The 20,356-nt window shown below is 40.8% G+C and overlaps 1 protein-coding gene across 2 annotated transcripts in view; it reads left to right on the top strand.

The window, feature by feature from the left end:
- The window catches only part of GPR107 (G protein-coupled receptor 107), a 33,408-nt gene that overhangs the window by 6,455 nt on the left and 6,597 nt on the right, over positions 1–20,356 (top strand). The window contains exons 5-17 of one of the 2 annotated variants that reach the window (XM_088525267.1): positions 163–329; positions 879–913; positions 1,101–1,157; positions 1,982–2,092; positions 3,542–3,675; positions 4,186–4,261; positions 5,283–5,356; positions 5,909–6,026; positions 7,012–7,142; positions 9,393–9,436; positions 16,948–17,000; positions 17,746–17,829; positions 18,621–18,745. In XM_088525267.1, coding sequence (XP_088381393.1) covers positions 163–329; positions 879–913; positions 1,101–1,157; positions 1,982–2,092; positions 3,542–3,675; positions 4,186–4,261; positions 5,283–5,356; positions 5,909–6,026; positions 7,012–7,142; positions 9,393–9,436; positions 16,948–17,000; positions 17,746–17,829; positions 18,621–18,745 — 1,209 coding nt within the window. The remainder of the gene's footprint in view (positions 1–162; positions 330–878; positions 914–1,100; positions 1,158–1,981; positions 2,093–3,541; positions 3,676–4,185; positions 4,262–5,282; positions 5,357–5,908; positions 6,027–7,011; positions 7,143–9,392; positions 9,437–16,947; positions 17,001–17,745; positions 17,830–18,620; positions 18,746–20,356) is intronic. The other variant, XM_088525268.1, reaches the window with a different exon arrangement.

The following is a 20,356-nucleotide window of genomic DNA, read 5'->3' on the forward strand; positions in this document are numbered from 1 at the left end:
ACTCAGTTTCCTTTTCTTCCTAAAGTAGTATTTTGATAAGAAGTTGCTTTTTTTTTTTTTTTTTTTTTTTTTTTTTAAAACAGAGGATTGGTGGGCTATGTCAGTCTCTTAAGGAATATCTATTTGCTTTCATTTTTGCTCAAAAACTCTTTGTTCGTTTAGTGTGAAAGTGCGGTTCTCTGCAGAAGCTGTTGACCTGTTACCTAAAATTACATTCGTGTCTGAGGAAAATGTTACTGCTGCGATTACTAAGTCTCCAAAAACTTCTGAACCAAGCAGTGATTCTAGCAAAACTTCTGTTGAGACCAAACAAAATCCATCTGGCCAAGGTAAGCCTGCTAAACCTGATCCATATGTTCTCTCATTGCTAGTTTGTGGTTGATGTGCTTCCAAGGGTGCTGCAGTCAGATTCCAGAGTTGCTTTACGTTACCTGCATGCACACCTATAGACAGGACTCCTTAGGTTGCAGTCGTGTGTATACCTGTGCATAGAGTTAATCTTCGGGTTAGTCTCATACTTAGTGAAGGTATCATGCACATATTTAGTAATGTCAAGCTGCAAATATGCTTGTTGCCACCTTGTTAAATTTGGACTCACCAATGTAGGTCACCTTTTTTGTTGCATTTATTGTATTTTGATGGGATGGAAAATTTCATTTTATCATTCATTCTGAATTAATCCTGAAATGTAGTTAAGGGAAGAGTCCTGGGAAAGTGAGGAGGGATTGGGGAAGAGTTGCTGTTAATGATTATCTAGCAAACTGCCACGCAGACAAGAGTAGGAGGGCTTGGGCAAGGTATTAGTAATGTAGTGGTAGACTGTGAGAATGTCTAAGCACAAAACACTCTAAATGTGCCATGAATGCTTTTATCTCTAGATAAGAAGTCCAAACGAAGTACAACATCCTCCCAGGTAAGAGAAACTATCTGCTTTTCTCTTTCAGAAAGCCTGGGGGAAACGTGGCCAGGAAGTGGCCATGCCACTCCCTGCTCTCACTTCCTCTGTAAACCTACAGAATAGCTTTGGTTGTCTGGATGATGTAGCCAAATGTAGTATTACCTGCTTAAAAATCTAAAAGTTTGTCTCCTCCTTTTCCCAGAGCATAGTAGAACAAGCACATCCTGTTCACAATGACAGAGGAACTCTTTCATTTCAGGTATGATTTCTGTCAATGTCTAGTTTTGTGTTGTGTGTGTACTACACGTACAGGTAGTTCCCTCACTGACTTGCTTACTGAAAAGTTATAAGGCTGCTGCTCCCTGCTGTATTCTCTGTTTTCTTAGTACACATAAATCTTTAATAGTTCAGTAAACTTTTCAAATGGCCTTTTGTGAGACTAAATACTGGAAAACCCTTTCCTTATATAGTGTAGGGGCTGTTTTAGATCAACTGCATCACAGTAGAGCAGGCAGTATTTACAGAATTCTAACAACAAACAGCTGTAGTCTGAACTGATTATTCATGTAGGGGGCGATTGTCCTCTATGTGAAACCAGATTAATGCTTTGCCTCAGCATGCTCCTTCAGTTGGGATATTTGCTCAGCACAAAACAAACATGTATTGAATGTGTCTTGTGCCATGCGAGAGTTCATACAGCTCTGAATGTTTGTATAATTGGGCAAGGAGCAAAATAGCTGCTCATGCTTTAGGGCAAATATCAAAGTAACTGTGTGTTTCACCCTGTTAAATATAGGATACTTCACGTTATCGTTTGTCTATGGTGAAGTAATTAAAACATTGATCCCTAAAGGTCTTGGATTACCAGCTTGAGCGATGAGTTAGGTGCAATAACCCTGCATCTGATATGGGGTTGTGTTGTTGAGACATATCAGCAGTTACACTGGTAGCTTTGTAAGTGTTGTTGCTGAAAGGAACCGACACAATGATTTACCTTTTCCATGCTCCACTGGAGATGCCTCTTATCAAGATAACCCCTTGCGAATGATGAAAATACTGACTTTTCTGTTCCTTTTTTTTCAGTTTTATTTCAACGTCAGTTCTGATAACCAAGAAGGTCTCTACAGCCTGTATTTCCATAAGTGTATTGGCAGCGATTTACAGACTAATGATCAGCAGCTATTTAGTCTTGATGTGAGTATGGCTTCTGAAGTGTAATTAACTCTTTTTTTTTCAGTTCCAGTTTCTATATAGAACACATTGTAGATAAGTGTCTATGGAGTGGGAAATGATCGAGTTGTGCATTTAATCTCTAGTGGCATTTCTGGAGGAAGCAACTAGAGTAAGAAGAATGAAGATACAAGATTTAGAGAAATTTGGAAATTTGAAGCCTGCATGTAGGCTGAATTCAATCTGTGCAGTTGTGACTTCATGCTATAATGAGGTTGGATTTAAAATGGATGTTTATTTTGATGCCTTTTTTTTTTTTTTTCAAATTCCTTTACACCGTTGCTGATAGTCAGTCTGGTGTTTGGATCTAAACTGTTGATCTTCATAAATTCATTGTCACTGCTTTTTTGATCCAATTGGAGTTTGTACAGCACTGAATGCAGCCTTTTAGAAACTGTACCTTACAACCTGCATTCTGTCTCTTGGAAGTAGCTCAAAAGGAGTCCAAGTGTTCAGCCTAATGCCATCCTCGGCCCCAGAACATTAGAACAGCTCCCACTTCCTTGTGCTCACACCAGCATTCATGCTGTGGGTACCGAGCTCTTCTGAAATGAATCTCTCATTGATCAGGGTAACTTTCAGCCCCCATGAACTGCTTGGTACATGGTTGTGCTCATGCTAGTGCAAAGGAAAGGTGAGGGAATGTGTAGGGAGTAGAATTTGGCAACCCTAGCTTACCTCAGCTGAAATCGTTGTAAAGGTGCTCCCTAAGGCTGTGTATTGAAAAGGCCAAGTTTGTTTCATTTACTATTTTATTGCTTTTTGATCCATTGAAGAAATCTGAAAGAAAGAGAACCTGGATTACTGGCCATCTTTGGTTTTGTCTGAAAAGTAGTTTCTTTGCTGAGAGTTGATCTTGAAAGATTGTTTTAACGAACTCTTAGCACTTATGACCAAGCAGTTTGGGGGCATAAATGAAATGTTAAATAAAGTTTCTGTTTTTTGAGTCGCAGGATAATAGGCTTGCAGCAGAGTGTATCCTTTCTCTTGACAAGTGAAGAAATCCCCTGTAGTATACCTAAGAGTAAGTTTTTGCAGCTGTGTAGGCCTTCTCTACATCAAAAATCAGGACTATGATGAAAAAAGAGTGGGCAAACTCTGAAGTTCAGTACCCAGACCAACTGTTATTTGGGAAAAATCACTTTGACTTTCTAAATTTTGTTTCATAACTCACAAACCAGAGGGAGCCTCTGTCCTTTTCTGCTTTTCAAGGAAATTGCTGTTGTAGGAGTGACTTGCAAAATGTTTTGTTGAACGAAAAACTGATTCAGGATGGAAAAATCTTTCTCAGTAGTCTTATAAGTTACAGCATACAGTTAATTTCAAGAGTGAATTTGATTGATTGTAATTGTTCACTCAATACTTAAGCAAAATATATTTTCCAACTGTGCACATAACATCTTTAATATTCAGATAGAAATTACGGAGAAGAATCCTGAAAGCTACCTCTCAGCGGGTGAGATACCACTGCCAAAACTTTACATTTCTATGGCTTTCTTCTTTTTCCTCTCCGGGGCTGTGTGGATACACATACTTCGAAAACGCAGGTAAAGAAACTACTACTATGTGAGTAAAAATATGATCCTAGTTCATTAGATTTTTTTTGGACTCCTTCTGTTCTTGTGCATAATTCAATGTCAGACTAAGTTACTTAACACTTAATCATACTTAGTCTGAAGTTCACTTGGGATCTGCTTATTTGGCAATCTGAAGTTCAATTGGTGGGTTTCTATATTGATTTAGGAAGAAAGTTATGCATTTCAATTATGTCTAAGTTTTCAGGGAAGATTTATGATCTAAATGTATAGCATATTCTTAAGAATTTTTATTTAACTTAAGCATTTAAAATCTTGTAGAATATCTGGTTGAAATTTTCAGGATGTTGTAAAAGTTCAGATGGCAGCATTTGGTAAAGAAAATCCTTTCCTCTAATAGTTAGCTCATCTTGGGAATTACTATTTGACATTTATAGATGATAAAGAAATACTCTGTGAAACTAAGACTCTTTCATGCTGTCTCTTAGGTGTTTTTTTCTTTCTTTTCCCTCCCTCCCACAGAAATGATGTGTTCAAGATTCATTGGCTCATGGCAGCCCTTCCTTTCACCAAATCTCTATCCTTAGTATTTCATGCGGTATGTATGCACTTGCTGCTTCAAATTACTTTTCTGGAAAGCAGAAAAGTAGAATTCAGGGCACATTGTACTAGGGGGGAAATCTATATTGTAGTAGGAGTGCATATGTGTAATCTTTCCCAGCAAAGCTTTGCTGCTGAACTGCAGATGTTTGGAAATTATTCAGTTTTTGTCATGAAACTCTGAATCTGAAATACAAATATGCAATCTGAAATACAAGTCACATTATGGCTTGAAGTGGTGTGGCAGCAAACATGTATGTGAGGGTTGAAAGAGGTCCACAAATTCCAATGCTTCGTCTGCCTGAGGCTGGCCTGAAGGCCTGAGTTATGGTGGTGCTGCTGCAGCTTACGGCAGGTGCCAGTGAATTGAGACCTTGCTGAATGTCTGAAATTCAATGCATTGTCATCTTAGGTGACATTATGCCATACTGCAGCAGCCCTAACATTGCAAGCTTTAATGCATGATATAGCCAAAGTCTTCACTGAATTGTATTGACTCTGCCTTTCTACTGGAAAGACCCTATGTAATCATGGCAAGCATTTAATCCTGCCATGTTCATGCCAATAGTGATCTCTGCCATCAAGTCTGTGCTGGAATAATTGCCACAGACTTGAAGTAGTTAACACTTGTGAAGCTGGTTTGCAGTGCATCTAAAAGTAGAAAGGCTCTAGTCACCTAATGCAAGTGACTTTGGAAAATGAATGAATGAAGTCGACATGAATAAAGTTGAATGCAGTAGATGAACAATAGTTAAGTGTGGGAGCTGTGTAGGAGGGACGTGGAGTGTATAAAAGATACATTCACTACCACTTCAGAAATAAAACAAGTGGAAATTACCTTATTGCTGCCAAACCAAATTATAACAGGTTGGGAGGAAAGACTCTCAGATGCAACAGAGCTGAGTTTATACTAGCTGATGAGAACTAAAACTTGAAAAGACTCAGAGCAGTTATTTTGTAATGGATGGGGTGCTCGTGAAAAGTTCTTATAAGGTACAATATTATGTTTTTTTTTCCAGATTGACTATCACTACATTTCTTCTCAGGGATTTCCTATTGAAGGTTGGGCTGTTGTCTATTACATCACTCACCTGTAAGTATGTCAAAAGATAGTTCCATAGATTGAAAGAATAAAACTGAATTTATTCCCTCCTTCCCCCTTCAACAAGCTGAGAAATTGCTGATTCTTTGGCACTGAATTCCAAGTGACAAGACATCAATCAGTCCAGTGTGAAGGGGAAAGCTCTGCTTAGAGGGCAGCTGCAGACAGTTGGCACTTATGTGGGTGGAGGAGTAAAAGAAGAAATGCTTTGCTTTTCTTCATACTAATATTCAAGTATCTGATTTGTTTATGGTGTGAATGGTAAGAGGATGCAGCTGCCAGTGTTTTCTTGCTTTCACTGTGGTAAATGAATGACTCCCCTAGGAAAAGATTGCATGCATTGTCAATTGTGAATGAAATCTTAATATTGCTGTGATATGCAGTTGTAAGCTAGTACATCTGCTTCACTGTTGTAGGATGGACATTCGTTGAATTTGTGGACTGCAGTGCAGTTGCTTGGGTTATTGCCTTTAGATGACCTGGGCAGAAGAATGAATATGATGAAATAAGTCTCTCACTTTAGTATTTTTGCTTCTCTTTCAGACTGAAAGGTGCTCTTCTCTTCATTACTATCGCCCTCATTGGCACAGGCTGGGCTTTCATTAAGCACATCCTCTCTGATAAAGACAAAAAAATTTTCATGATTGTCATCCCACTTCAGGTGAGGACTAAGTTGTCAAGACTTGTTATCCTGTGGGAGAATGTCTTGTGGAAACTAAAAGCAGGGGACCTGAGTCAGTGTACCATACAGTTACTGCTTTCATAAACCTATCAGTTAGCCTCTACTGCATGAATTAAGGTAGAATTTTTCAGGGAGCAGTAAAAGGGCCAGAAGCTACTGCTATAATTAGCCCACTCTTCCTCCCACATGGAGTATGTGATAATAGTGATCAAAGTGTCAGCTACTTGCTGTAAGGTAGATATATTCATGGTAGGGCAGAACTTGGGCTGCAAAATAGTCCTAAGGTACCAAGCAGAGACATTAGATGAAAGTTGTCTCTCTTGAAGTTCCTGCTCAGTGGGCTTAAAGAAATGGAGGGAAAAGCAGACTTGCAGATTCCTTGGGTCTGATGGAAATATTCCCAGGAAGATCAAATGATCAATGCCTGCCTCCTAATCCAGAAGCTGAGGTAAACAGGAGGATGACACTTGCATTTGCTGTTACTTGTGGAAAAGAATTTTTGTCTTCCAAACTGGAGTTTCTTTCACACCTGCAAAAAGCAAAAGTGTATTCTTAGTGTGCAGGGCCCTTATAGAGTTAGGGTATGGAGTACAGAATGCTGTTGATGAACAAACAGAATTATTTGCTCAATTTAGAATAATATTTTTTGTCTATACTTGCTATCTGCGTACATGCAGAGTCCTGTTTCTGTATTTTCATAAATAGCTTTTCCTTTTATCTCTACTGGTACAGCATAGTGTATAGCAGAAAGAACTATTTTAGTGTCAGCAGAAATAAATTCCAGTCAGGTTTTTTTTCTTGTAAATCCTGTGAAGATGCTGCTGAACGTGTGATTTTGACAGAGATGCAGAATTATTTCTGTTGTTGCTGAACAGGCTCTTGCAAGTATGAGGCAGCTTTTGCAGAATTGACAGCCAATATCTAGTCTCTTCTTGGAAAGCATCTGGAACTTCTTGTCCTGTAGGTACTGGCAAATGTGGCATACATTATCATAGAGTCGACGGAAGAGGGAACAACTGAGTATGGACTGTGGAAAGAAATTCTCTTCCTGGTAGACTTGCTGTGTTGTGGAGCCATTCTGTTCCCAGTGGTATGGTGAGTCCTTGGACATGACATGTAGTTGCTGAGCCCTGATGACTAGGGCTGTGCCTGAGCTGATGGGTATTGGCTGCTAGTTAGAGCTAAGGAACTGCTGAAGCAAAGAAAATATCAGTCCTTTGAAGAGTTAAGCATTCCATTAATCTCCTAAAATGCATTAGTCTTTTTTAAATCCTGTGTTATGGAAGGCATTTCATTTGGAAGCAAGCAAGCTGTCTTCCTTGGTTAAAAATTATATAAAGAGCTAATAGTGGGCATCAAACTTTTTTACTTAGGTGCAAGTTTCATAAAGGCTAATAAATGTGATTGTTTTGGAGAAATGACCTGCTTTTCTATCCCTTTTATCATTCAGTGGTGTTTATTGATTCTGTTACAATGCTAAAGGGGGCCATAAAGACTAATTCTCAACTTTTGAAAGTGGAAGCAGAACTGAAAACAGACATGGAATTGTTAAATTAGAATGGGTGATATAAAAATGTGAACAAGACAGTGCAAAGACTGTTGGTGCTTTTGAAAACTGGAACTTTTCAAAAGTGCTGATTCTCTTGCATAGAAACCTGGAGTTCTGCTTTGCTGAATGAGTTTGGAAACTTGGCTGCGGAGTGCTAAAACAATAGTGCTGTCTATGAGCAATACTGCCTTCAACTGGAGTAGCAGGGTATTTACTTGAATGTTGGGAGAAATAATCCTGCAGGGAACACTTCCCTGCCCTTCCTTCCACTCTACTTGGCAAGAAAAAACGTTGGTTATATAAAACTCCACTAAAACAGAGATAACTCGGATAAATGCTATTGTTAGTTCTTGACAGTTAGTCAGAACATTTATCTTATAAATTCATTTTTAGTCTTTATTGGATAAACAGCTGGATTTAGAGGAGGCAGTGAAGGAGCTTCTGGCTACATTAGTTCATAAAAACGGGATATTCTTTTTTCTTTCAGTATCTCATTCTTCTTTAATGCAGAGATTACAAATGTGTATTTAGTAAACATGTCATCACTCTTGTGTGGAGTGGTTTTATAATGCAAATATGCACATATATACACACACTCATCCAAATAAAAATACAGGGTAATATTATACGCTTAAAATTCGCATTCACTATGTATTTTATTTACATGTATTGTACTATAACTTAGTATATAGTTATATCTGCTTGTATATAAAAAGGTATTTATTGCTCAGTAGATAGCAATAAGCTTCAGCTTGGCTTAACATGGGTTTAGCTTCCCTGGTGTGTGATAATGTGGGAATGCCTTCCCATTGCTTCCGTGTGGAGACCAAACCACACAAAGGCTTCGTGGCCTTCTGCCAAGGTGGTGAAATGGCTGCCAAGGCATTTGCAGGTCAGTACCTGCTTGTCTCTTCCCCCCATGCCATGAAAACCCTCCTTGTGAGACTGCGCAGCAGTTCTGAGTCTGAGAACGTCTGGGTGTGATTAATATCAGGAGTACTAATTTTCTTTGTGGATAGCCACTTTCCTGTGATAAAGGTGGGGTTAGAGTGACAGTTCTTACTGCCCAGTGCCCCATGTGTCCTGTCTAGTGATAAGCTGCTGCAAACCTTCCAGACAGCAGCTGTATCTGAAGGACGAAGGCATTTTTGCAGACTGCCCCATGACTGCTTCTAGTGTGCAACGAGTGTTCCTGCATTGTTGGGATACCCATGTAAATTGGCAGTGGAACCTAGGGCTTAAATCCTGACCCTTTTTTATCTGGATAGTCTTGCTGCAGCTGGTGGGATGACTCATGTGAGCAAGGTGACTAAGACCCTTGAAAATCCACTCCTGCAGGGTAGCTTCTGTTACATAAGCTGCCTATGTAGACATGTAAGCTGTAATCAACTATTTAAATGAAAAGAGCTTAAAAGAGCAATGATATGCCAAATGCTTGGCAGAACTTGGAATAGTAACTCAGCTTGAACTAGTGGAAATCATTATGCTGGAAAATGCCCCAGTTTTTCACTCTGCTCCCTCCCTCCCACAGAGCTTTCCGTGTAGGCTGAAGTAAGCCTTTGGCACTTTGCTTTTTTTAATCACATGGAGATGCAGCTGCTTGAGCTAACTGCCTGGCTTGGGGATGGGGGTGATACGTGCATGTGTGTATATATGTAAGTGCAGTGCTAAATGCATTTAATTAAAGACAAAACCCAAGCACAACAAGCTAACAGAACTGTCGGAATTCTACAGGCTTGCACTGAAAAAGAAGTACTAAAATTATAGTTAATTTACCCTTTTTTATTTTTTTTTAGGTCAATAAGACACTTACAGGAGGCTTCAGCAACAGATGGAAAAGGCAAGTAATCTAATTTTCTGTGCTGTTCTTTGTTATGGGCAATGAAAAGTTGCCAAAATATCAAGCACACAATATGGATTTTAAATATGTAAACTAAAATTTTAAGTCTGTGCTATCTGATTGTCACATTGCTTGTGTTCTTGTAGTGAACTTCCTGGAAATTGACCTTTTTTCATACAATGGCTTGAGTCATGCCTATAAATCAATCTCTAGTCTTTGCACAGCTCTCAATACCCTTGGGTTAGACATGATATCTAAAGCAAATCATCCGACAACTTTGCTTCAATTCTAACACAAATGTTCAGAAGCAGAACTAGAAATGAATTCCAAAACTGCTATTTACCAGTTGAACCAGATCATCTTATTTTTATTTCTTCAGAAAACTGTCTCAACCAGGAAGGAGGAAATTAAGCTTTTTTATGCAACAAAACATAAATTGTTGCACATTCTTTGGCTTCTATGTTTGTACAGCAGCTTAAGGGGTTGCTTGTGTACCAGTGAGTTGTGTTTAATGTAGCAGTGAGAATTACTTGATGGGTGGCAAGCCAAACCCAATGCAGCTTCTGCAGCGTCTGCTTTTTGCCTCATCCTCTCATTTTTGAAGCAGTTCCTCAGCTGTTGGATTGCAGTTGGCTGCAGATTCAATGCATGAAGTGCAGTGCTGACTTTCTTGAGAGTGAGCAGCATTTTTAGTATTCTGCCATTTGATGGCTGACGGGTCTTGAAAGCTCTATTTGGAGATGGTCCTGTGTTGGCTCATCCTGCCTGTTCAAACCTTGTCTTGTCCTTTAACGTTTCTCTCCTTCCTGGAAATGGCCTCTTAGGTCTGCATGTTTCTGGTGAGACACTTGCATTTCAATGAATGTAACTTCCCTGATCTGTTGGGTGAAGTGGAAGGTTGGGTACAGAGCTCAGCTCTGTATAGACCATAGATTAGGTGCCTTTCCTAGCTGTAAAACTGAACAGTACTTAGATGAGCCCAACATTTCTAAAATTCAAGTCTGGAAAAATAAAGTCTTAATTTCTACCAGATACTAAGAGGTTACTGATAACTGCTAGTAACATTCATGTTAGATTTTCTGACCAACACGCTTATACTGACTCAGTGTGTTTCTAATTAAGTGTTTTATCTCTGCTCTCCTAGAGTAGGTTTACCTACTGTCACAATATTTGCCTAAACTTGAAGTTTTTTGAAGCAGGGTTACTTCTTCCAAACTGAGGATTTTGCCTGTGTAAGGCCTGAAGCTAAAACCACTGTGTGCAGCTATAGTACAAATGGGTCAGTCTTCATGTAACTAGGGCAGATCTGCTCTGCGGCAGTGGGTTTTGTGCCTCTTAGTGCTGAGATTTCAGTGGCTGGTGCATGGCTCTCTATGGCCTTCAGGTATCAGGTAGCCTTGTGCTCGACAGTTCCTGGCACAAGATGGTGCTGTGGAGTTTCCTTAATTTCAAAGTAAACTGGCTGAACGAGAAGAGTAAGATTGCCAACATCGCAAATGTTCAACATTAAATGCGCTTGATCTCTCTGTTAGTGATGGGCAGAATCCAGGTCTGAGCAAACCTAGGCCTACTGCCGCCTTCTCATTCTGAAGGACATATTGTGTGGTAAAAGAGAAAGGTGATGTGGAGAAATGAATATATCTATAGCTAGTTAGTTATATAAATTTGTCTCTAGGGCCATTCCTTTGTCCTCTTTTTTGGTACGTGTCTGTATGGCCTAGAGAATGGTGCTTGACTGTGGAGATCCTGCAAGTTCAATAATTATCTGCTGAGAAGAACTTTGTAGATACCTCATGCTGCATTAATAATTAAAGAATAGTAGAGGAAAATAAGTATTCCAGGGAAAAAGGTGTGTAGACTGGCGCGAGACTGTAGCCAGGACAGTCCCAAAGATGGGGCTAGCGTGTCAGGTACAGCGTTCTGAAGGTGTTTAGAGGCTGCTGCGAGCAACCCGTGAAGAGCAGGCAAGCAGAACGTGACACCGGGAGCAGAAAGCTGCCTCTTTGCGTCATCCTGCCACTGCGCCTGGTAGAGAAAACTGAAGATGACTTGGTTTGCACTGTAATAAGGTAAAATCATTTGTTAGGTTTATAAATGGATAGTTTTGACTGGAGCCATATGCTCTTAATTCTGTGGACTACTTTTGGAAGCCCTATTTTGCAGTGGGTGCTGCTCTATGTCTTGTCTTTTTACAAGGAAACTATGACTAGCAGTGACTTAAGTTGACTAGCATTTATTTTTCCCTCACAAATGACAATACTTATAAGTGGTGAAAGCTAATGGGTCCTTTCACATGCAGTTTAATTGTTGCATTGCCTACCCTTGATTGGAGCTGACTGAATCTTGCATCCATGAACACAGTCCTGGTCAGACTGCCTATTGCTTGCCAGGATTTATTGTCTGTTGTTACCTTGGAGGCTGCCTCTCTCTTTCTTTCACACAGACTTCATTAACTTATAGGGTAACCTGGGGAATTATATACTATAAATTCAGTAGCTGTTTTTCCTGGCACTGGATCTTCTGGTGACCTCCTCCCTGGTGAGGAGGACTAAGCAAAAGTGCTCTCTTGTGCCCTTCAGAACTATGAGCTCCAGGACTTTACAGCTCCGTATCCTGGAGGGTCCTGACTATCTATCTCTCCTGTCCTCTTTGAGCTACTTCCCAACCTGTCTATTAGCCAGAACCCCCCTGGGTTTAGTGCAGACTGACTAGAATAGAAATGAAGTAATGGGCTGACTTGACTACTCATCTTTTCATCTCCATCATATCTGTGCTTGCTGTAGTCCCTCAAAGTAGCCATGTACAAGTATTTGAGGAACTTGTAAATGATAGCAGTGACTTGGATTCGCTACCTAGTGTTCGCTTAAAGTTTATTTCAGATGATTTTTCTAAAGTGGGAAAGCTAGAGGAATGAACCTAAAGCCATAACTTATCCAGGAAGACCTTCTGTGCAAAGGTGTTACAGATTGCTAGTGAAGAGTAGGCATGTGTTTGATCTGCATGTTTGCTTTTTTTCTTTGAAGACGATATTTAGCATGAATAAAAGCTGACCTATATAGGCTCCTTGTCCTGCACAGTAATGGGTCTCAGTATCCCACTTAAATTTATTTTAAGCTTACGGCCTTCTGACTGCAGCAAGCATCTAGCTACTCCTGTCCCGTTATGTCACTATGTCCTTCCAGATAGGAACGTGCCTGTTTGTAGATCTGCAGTGCAAATGTCTTGCTTACAGATCAAAGAATCAGCCTTGCAAACTGAGATGGAAGTGTTTGGCTGGAACACTATTAAATCTGGCCTAAAGGTGTCATGAGAAGAGGGAGAGATGATTGAGTAGACTTACTTTTGCTTGAAACTCAGGTCCCTGGTCCCTGTACCTCTCAAGTCAAGGCTCCTCTTACATATTACATTTTCTGTTGCTTGGGAGCTGGAGGTACCCCGCAGTTCTTGTTCTGCCCGTGGCTCTGTGCGTGGGGAGGGATGTGGGGCTCGGCGCAGCCTGGTCGCGGTTAGCGCTTCTCCTGCAGCACTGCAGCGCGGCGGGGCTGGCAGCAGGGCTAGAGGAAAGACACTGCAGCGTGAGGCTCCCAGGCAACGTTCTCCGCGTACGATGCAGTGGGCAAGTGATTAACGCTTCCACGTTTGCCCCCTTGTCAGGAAAAATCATCCTGTGTTCAGTGCCTTCCTGCTTCTGTGCCATGCAAACACTGAGCAGAGCCCAGTGCTGCGCGGTGCAGGAACAGCCTTCTCCCCGTGCAGCTGAGCTCAGCGGAGGCTGGAGGTGATGGCTTCGTACTGAAACAGCTCTGCAGCCCTCCAGGGAGGAGGAGGAGGTAGTAGTGCGGGGGTAAAAGTGCTCCAGGCGATACCTGAACATCTCAAACCTCATGTCAAGCTTGGTGATTTAAGTTTCCAGACCTCAATAGATTGCACTAGGAAGATGCAAACTGAGAAATAAAGGAGACCTGTCATGTTCCAGTAGCATCAAATAGTATCCAGCAGTATACCAGATAGCTACAGAGTTGACATTAGCAACTCTGCTGTTGATAATTCTGCACTTAAGAATCTCTCTTGACTGTCATAGGGAGCTTCTGTGCCAAATGGCTAATGTGTTTCAGGAGATTCAGGGTTAACCAGTCTGCCATCCTCTTGCACATGAGGAGGTGTGAGATCTTACTTGCACACAGAGTTGCTGCATATGTTGGCTTGGCTTCTTATTTATGGCACAGGAATGCTTTTAGGAGAAGTGCTCTAGAGATTATAGCTCATATTTTTGTGGGGCTGCTCTTGTAGTTGCCCCTTGTGGTCTAAATCTATGTATATCTTCATTCTTAAAGGGATTTTTTTAAAACTTTAATTTATTGTTTGGTAATGACAAGATTTGCATGTCAAATACACTATAGCAAGCAGTGCACTGCAGGGTATTTACTTGTATTTCAGGGCGTTCACTCTATTAAGGTTTCTCCTTAAACTTCTTTGCTGGATTTGATCTCTGGGTGCCCTTAGCTGCGGTCCTCTTATTGTTGTTACATATATATTCTCAAAAAGTCAGATTTATCCATCAAAAAAACTATTGTCTGCTGGTGGGCAGGGAGGTAGCTGGTGATTTGACCTCTTTACCCATCCTCTAAGCTGTCTAAGCATTTTAAATTGACCTAGTCGGCAATCTGGAAGAGTTTCACTTCCAAAACTTGTGGTGTGCCACGTTCTGATTAATGCAGGTCAGGCTGTGCAAGTGCAGGCTGTTTAAGTAAATGGTGATGGAGAGGGCAACTGAGAAACAAGGTGTAAATATTACAAACAAGGAATCAAACCTTTCTCAGAAGATGGCTTTTTTCTTAATTACCCTTTGAAAGAAGTGGAGCACAAGTAAGCATTTGTTTGTGAAAGCTTTGGTAGAGAGTCTCTGCTCTTCTTTCCACCCTACAGTTAAGTACTGATTCTTTGACGAATGGTTATTGTATGCATAACAAATTTACCCAGCCTCTGCTACGTGCTGTGATTGCTGCTGTGTTATCACAGCTTTACAAATCGTGTCTGCAAGTGATTCAGGTGGTAAATGGCAGCTGCTGGCCCAGCCTCTGCCTCAATTGCCAGGCCAGGGGAAGCAAAATTTTGAAGTCCAGCATGGCAAGACTCAGTTGTTACTGTTTGGGGCACATTTAGCCAGTAAAAAGGCTGGGCACAAGCTGTTGATATCAAGCAGTGAGGATTTCAGATTCTCCAAAACTGTGTGCTGTAACTTGGAGGTGTTTAGAGAAACACAGTTAGACATACACTAGCACTGATGCTCATGTCCCCTGAGGAAGGCACCTGCTTGATGTAACTAAGCCACCTTCTGGAACTGGCTCTCCAGTTTTCCTACTTGGTGTTTTTGTCCCTTTTCTTACCCTTAGCCTATTCCTCCTCCACACTGAGCCATTTGAGATATCTAGGTGTAGTTCTGCCAGCCTATGACTCTTCTGTATTGATTGTACTGGTGAGTAGGTGAGAGTGCTGAGCTGTGCTCGTCAGCTGAGGGGTGGCATGGTGGCACTTCAGTTGGCAGCCACATCTTTGGCTTCACTATCGCTTCCTCCTATGCACTGCATGAAGCAGAAGTGACTCCCCGTGTCACTTAGTAGCTGGCTGTAAAGCACTTGGTGGACTGGCAGTGTGGAGCATAGCTGTTGAGTTGGTCCTTCTTTCACTGCAAAGCCTGGGAATCCTCGTGGCTGCTCGTTGCCCCGGTTGGTGGTGATCCTTCAGCACATGAATGCATTGAGTTTAAAATAGCTCCTTCTGTGCACAGGCTGTGCATGGTAAATCACAGGCGCTTTGTGATAACACTGTGTGCAGTTGCTCTTTAGGACCACATTGCTCTTTTACTTCAGGAGGTAATGAATTTGTCTTGCATATTTACATGCCTTAGTCTTTCTCTGGCTATATTATGAGAAATTTTCAACGTTCAGTTGTCTGGCAAAGTCAGACCTGTGAAAATCTCCCCATTTCTGCTATTTAAATATAAGAAACTAGCTTTGGGGAGGGGAGAAATGAGGAAGTAGTAGCTGAACCAATGTCTCGGAGCTGGCTTAAGTACCAAGGATTTGGTTAGATTACTGTTCTTGTGATTACAGGTCTTGGCATCTGTAGCCCAGTCAGGAGCTCTTTGAGCTTGACTGCTCGTACTGGAGCTTGGACAGTGTGTTCAGGAGTCCAGAACTGCATAGGAGATGCTGTTTTTATATTTAGTGTTTAATAGGGCAGTCCGAAAGGTAATAGCCTCTCAAAAATGCAGTCCCATCCTGCAGTGACATACTGTCAAAACCACTCTTAGCTACTTTACATCTATCTATCCATTGCTGTTATCTATGTCTTAGGTTAGCCAGGTGCTGCTGTTGTGTCCAGGGGAGGAGGGTTTGCATCTGTTTCATGTTGTCCATAGCTGTGATCTGAGAACTGTTCTAATGCATAATGTTGTGTTTTTCCCTTATTGGGAACCTGGAAGATCTTATGTGAAAATCTGCAGAGCCTTTTACAGATTTGCTTTTTGTAGTTGACAGGTTTTTTGTGCTTAACTTCACCTGCACTCCCTCAATGCATGGCACTTCTACACATGATAAACACTCAACACATGAGGAAGGCTTGAAGGAAACAGCAGTAATTATGTGCCAGCACTGTCTGATTGACAGCTTGTGTTCACTGGCTCCAAATATATTGCAGCTCTTTATGCTGTCAACATATATTGGACTCTTTGCATCTGTTGTTGTCACAAGAGCACCAGGGGTCCGTATCTGTAATCCTGCTGCACCTGCAATACCTGACTCTCAAACCAGAGCTGACAGCTCTTCCATGTGATGTTGACCTCTGCTCATTCCCATCAGTATATGCCTGTTCCTCAAGAGCTGCTGTAATCTGCCCATTAATAAGTGCAGGTTGGCCTGGAGCCTTTGCTTATGTGGTTTGACTCAAATGCATCGATTTGCATTCAGCATGTTTAGCATGATTCCCATTTCACTTGTAAACTATGACTGAGGCATGAGGATAGAGGACACAGCTGAGGTGTTAAAATACCTCTGCTGCTGCTCAGCAAGGTGCAGCAGTTGAGTCCTGATTAACTTATAGAAAATTGCTGTCTTCTGAGAACTTCCTGAGCTGCCCTGTGCTCTGAATGACCCTGGGGTAAAGCAACGGGCCAGAATTTGTGGTAGGAGAGAGGAAACAGTATGTAGTTGATTGTATGCAGATAAGCATTAGATAAAGTTTTCTTGCAGGGTGTAAGCATGCAAAACTAGGCATAAAGGTGATCTTGATGTGTTGGCTTTTAAGAGGGGATTTGTACCAGTCTAAGAAATGTCTACTATGAAAATAAGCCAGGCTACCACTTCACAGGGCACCCAGCAGCTTGTGGGACAAAGCTTCTAACTTGGGATTACTTGAGTTCTAGTCCTGTCCATCAGTCTACGTTGTAGACAAGCATCAAAATAAACTGCCTCGTTTTAACAAATTTCCTAATCAATTTTTTGTTCTCTTAGCAGCTGCCATTAATCTAGCAAAGCTGAAGCTTTTCAGGCATTACTATGTTATGGTAAGTATGAAATTTGTAAATTTGAAATTTGTACTGAGCATTTATAAGCTTTTTGGGCATTTTGGTGGGTTGCTTGTTGGAAGCTGCTGTAGTTGGTGGGTGGGGTGGAGAAGCTCTTAGTTCAGTGACAGTTCTGTTACTTAAGTATCTTGATCAACTGGCTTACAGTTCTCAGAGTAACTTCCCTTCTGTACCTAATGGCTGCATCCTTCTGGTTGTCCTGAAATTGTTTTCAGCTATTTGTAATGCTTACTAATTTCCTTTGGAAACAGCTTGAGTTGCCACCTAAACTGATGGGCTTGAATAACATATAAGCTCTCTAAAAATTAAACTTGGGATCAAATGGTGCCTTGAGATGCCGTTTTTGATTAAATCAGTGGGAGCTGTGAGCATACTTCCCAAGAGACTATAGCTGCCTTAATGGTTTCCAGCAGCCTCATTTCAGACTCTTTTACCACCATAAGAGAAATAAATTACAATTCTGATTCTCAAGTTTCATAAAATCTTAATTCCTAACTTAGACCAGGAAAGTACTTTAAATATTAGTAACAGCTTGAGTCATTTGGATGTTCAACAAGCAGCAGAGCCCTCAGTCTATATCTTCCATGTTTATCAAGAAGTGTAATAAGGCTAATCTGACATAATGAGTTGTCTGGGAATTGTTTGAGCTATTCCCCTGGAAAAGAGGCTCTGCAAGGATGATGCTATTGATCTTGCTCATATTTTGTCCTTTTCCCTCCCACAGATTGTGTGTTATATTTACTTCACACGGATCATTGCAATTCTCATAAAGATTGCTGTTCCATTCCAGTGGAAATGGCTGTACCAGGTATTTGCCAGTAAAGAAAAATACATCCATCCCTTGAATTTTAATTCATTTTTAATCTTTGTGTAACAGCACCCCCCCAAAAAAATCCATAATTTATTCTGTGTTGTACTAGACCTTCTGAACATAGTGCTGTGTCCTGCATTTTAGCACTAATGTACATAGGATGGTAGGAATATATTTTTAGTTTAATGTTTGTCCAGCAAGGCTGCTGGATTATACATGAGATGTCTGAAAGTAATTGCATTATTGATTTTAGTCTTTCAGTTTAAAAATGTCTGAAGGAAATTAATCAAGAATGTACAAAGGAGAAAAAGTCAGGTTTGCCCTGTGTAATTGAGGCCCCAGGGAGCCAGTGAAATAGGCTTTTGCTTTTCCATTTACAGGCTTTATTTGCCTAGTGACTTTTAAATACTTGATTTCTTAACGTATAATCTAAGCAACTGTGCAGGGAGTCTTTGGAATACGTTAACTGTTGGAAGTACCAAGAAAAACTTAGGGATGTCTATATTTTTTTTTTCCTCGTTTAAAAGCCAAGCCTTGCCTTAGTTATTTAAAAACACTGGAATGATGGCTAGAATTGTAACTATATTTAAAGTGACAAGGAAAGCTGAAAGAACAAAGGGCTTTGACAGCTTTCAGCCTGAGATTAATGATAACAAGATGGGAATTGCTGTGTTCATTGTACAGACTTCTTGGCCATTAAATCTTCAACCTTATATGAATGAGGAGAAATGCTTCATGACAGTGAAGGATTACAAGAATAAACTTGGATTTTGTGTTTTCACTTGCAGTTGCTAGATGAAATGGCCACACTTGTCTTCTTTGTTCTCACCGGGTACAAGTTTCGTCCGGCATCAGACAACCCCTATCTACAGCTCTCTCAGGATGATGAGGATGATCTGGAGATGGAAGCTGTGTAAGAGCACCCCACCACACACTTTTTTTAACCACTTCAATTGCTTTGAGAAAAGGAATGCTTAAAAACAGTTTATTCCATGTCTGTAAGAAGTCTTTCTTTAAGAAAAAAAAAAAAAAAACCCGAGTCTGCTATCATGTTTAAAAATAGAGGCATCTGTTAAAACAACCAGAAGGTTGTGATGTATAGGAAAACCCGAGCTGGGTGTTGCAGCAGTGTGGGTTAAGCTGATAAAGCATTTCATGGGGCAAGACAAGTCCCTCTGCTTCTTTCTTTATCTGGTTGTTTCTTGATGCTTGTGTAGACAAGGGGCTTGAGACTGACTGAAAAGAGGTTTTAAAGTTGGCCCACTGCACCCAACTGTCACACAGAATGAGGAATAATAAAGTGAATTCCAGCTAGTAAACAATGACTTTAAAATCACTGTCACTTAAAGGTGTTTAGGTGGTTTATGTAGGAAGGTGGTTTTGTTTTGGGTGCTGGTAAACAGACATCCCCATTTGGAAGGGGCTCTCTGAACTAGAAGGTGTAGCAGGATTTGTGATCGCACGAAAGTGACCTTTTTCCTTAGGAGATCTCCTAGTAGAGTGCATTTCAGCTAAGCATTTTACTCATGTAGTTTTTCATGGCTATTGTTCTGGCAGCTTTCAGGTGATGTGGTGAAGTCACTAAGCTGACAAGGCTGCTAAATTTAAAATAATCTGCTAGGAATAACGAGAAAGTGTAATGAGCTAAGCGATCTACATCTTGCATAGCAAAAGAGACCTTGCTCAAAACCTAAGGGTCAGAATTCCTTGTGTGCTTTTCTCCTAGCAAGGCATTTTGCTCTTTGCCTCGGGAGTTTCCATTCTGGTGCCCCATGGGTTGTTCCTCATAGCCTTTTTGGGATTCTTATCTGATTCCCTGTCAGTTTTCCTCCATTTGGACACTTGGCAGGGGGGAATCTATGGAAGAGTCCTGTGTTCCCTCCAGCTGCCTCAGGGAGGTTAAGTTTGCACGTATTTGAAAGCATGGTGCGTACACATTCTGTGATAGGTGAAGCACTGCAGTTTAGTGTGTTAGATTTCTTGTTGATTTGGTCCTGCTGGTCCTATTTTTACTTTTATAAATATTAAATGTTGTTTTTGTGGGGAAGAAATATCAAGGCTTATTCGAGCAAGTGACTAAGTGCCTGACGGCATCTTGACTAACGATCGTTTGAGTGTATGTTTTGGTTTTCATGGTGTAAAATACCCACTTGTTTTCAGAAGCTATGGCAGAAAGTAAAAGCTTGCAAATTTCAAACTTCACGGTATTCTGCTATGCCTGATTTCCAGGTGAAAAGCAAAACACTTTGCGTTATGGTTGTTTTCCTCTCCCAGAGGGTTTTTGTTAAAATCAGGATTTTAAAACACTTGCTGCAGAAGCATTCATTTTCTTTAGACTCAACGCTTCTATGAGCCAGCAGTGGGGAGAGCTGAGGTCATCAAGCCTGTTATTCAGGCTTGCTTAAATTTCCTAGCAAAAAAGGATGTTTTAAGTGCAGCTTTCTGGTTTTTTGCCTCTTTTCAGAGTACAAACTATACAAATCTTTGCCAGGCGGTAAATGTAACTATTGGTAAGGACAGTGTG

Source organism: Tinamus guttatus, unplaced genomic scaffold, assembly GCF_059628265.1.
Source record: "Tinamus guttatus ecotype Peru unplaced genomic scaffold, ASM5962826v1 Tinamus_guttatus_pri_ptg000226l, whole genome shotgun sequence".
Taxonomy (NCBI): Eukaryota; Metazoa; Chordata; class Aves; order Tinamiformes; family Tinamidae; genus Tinamus; species Tinamus guttatus.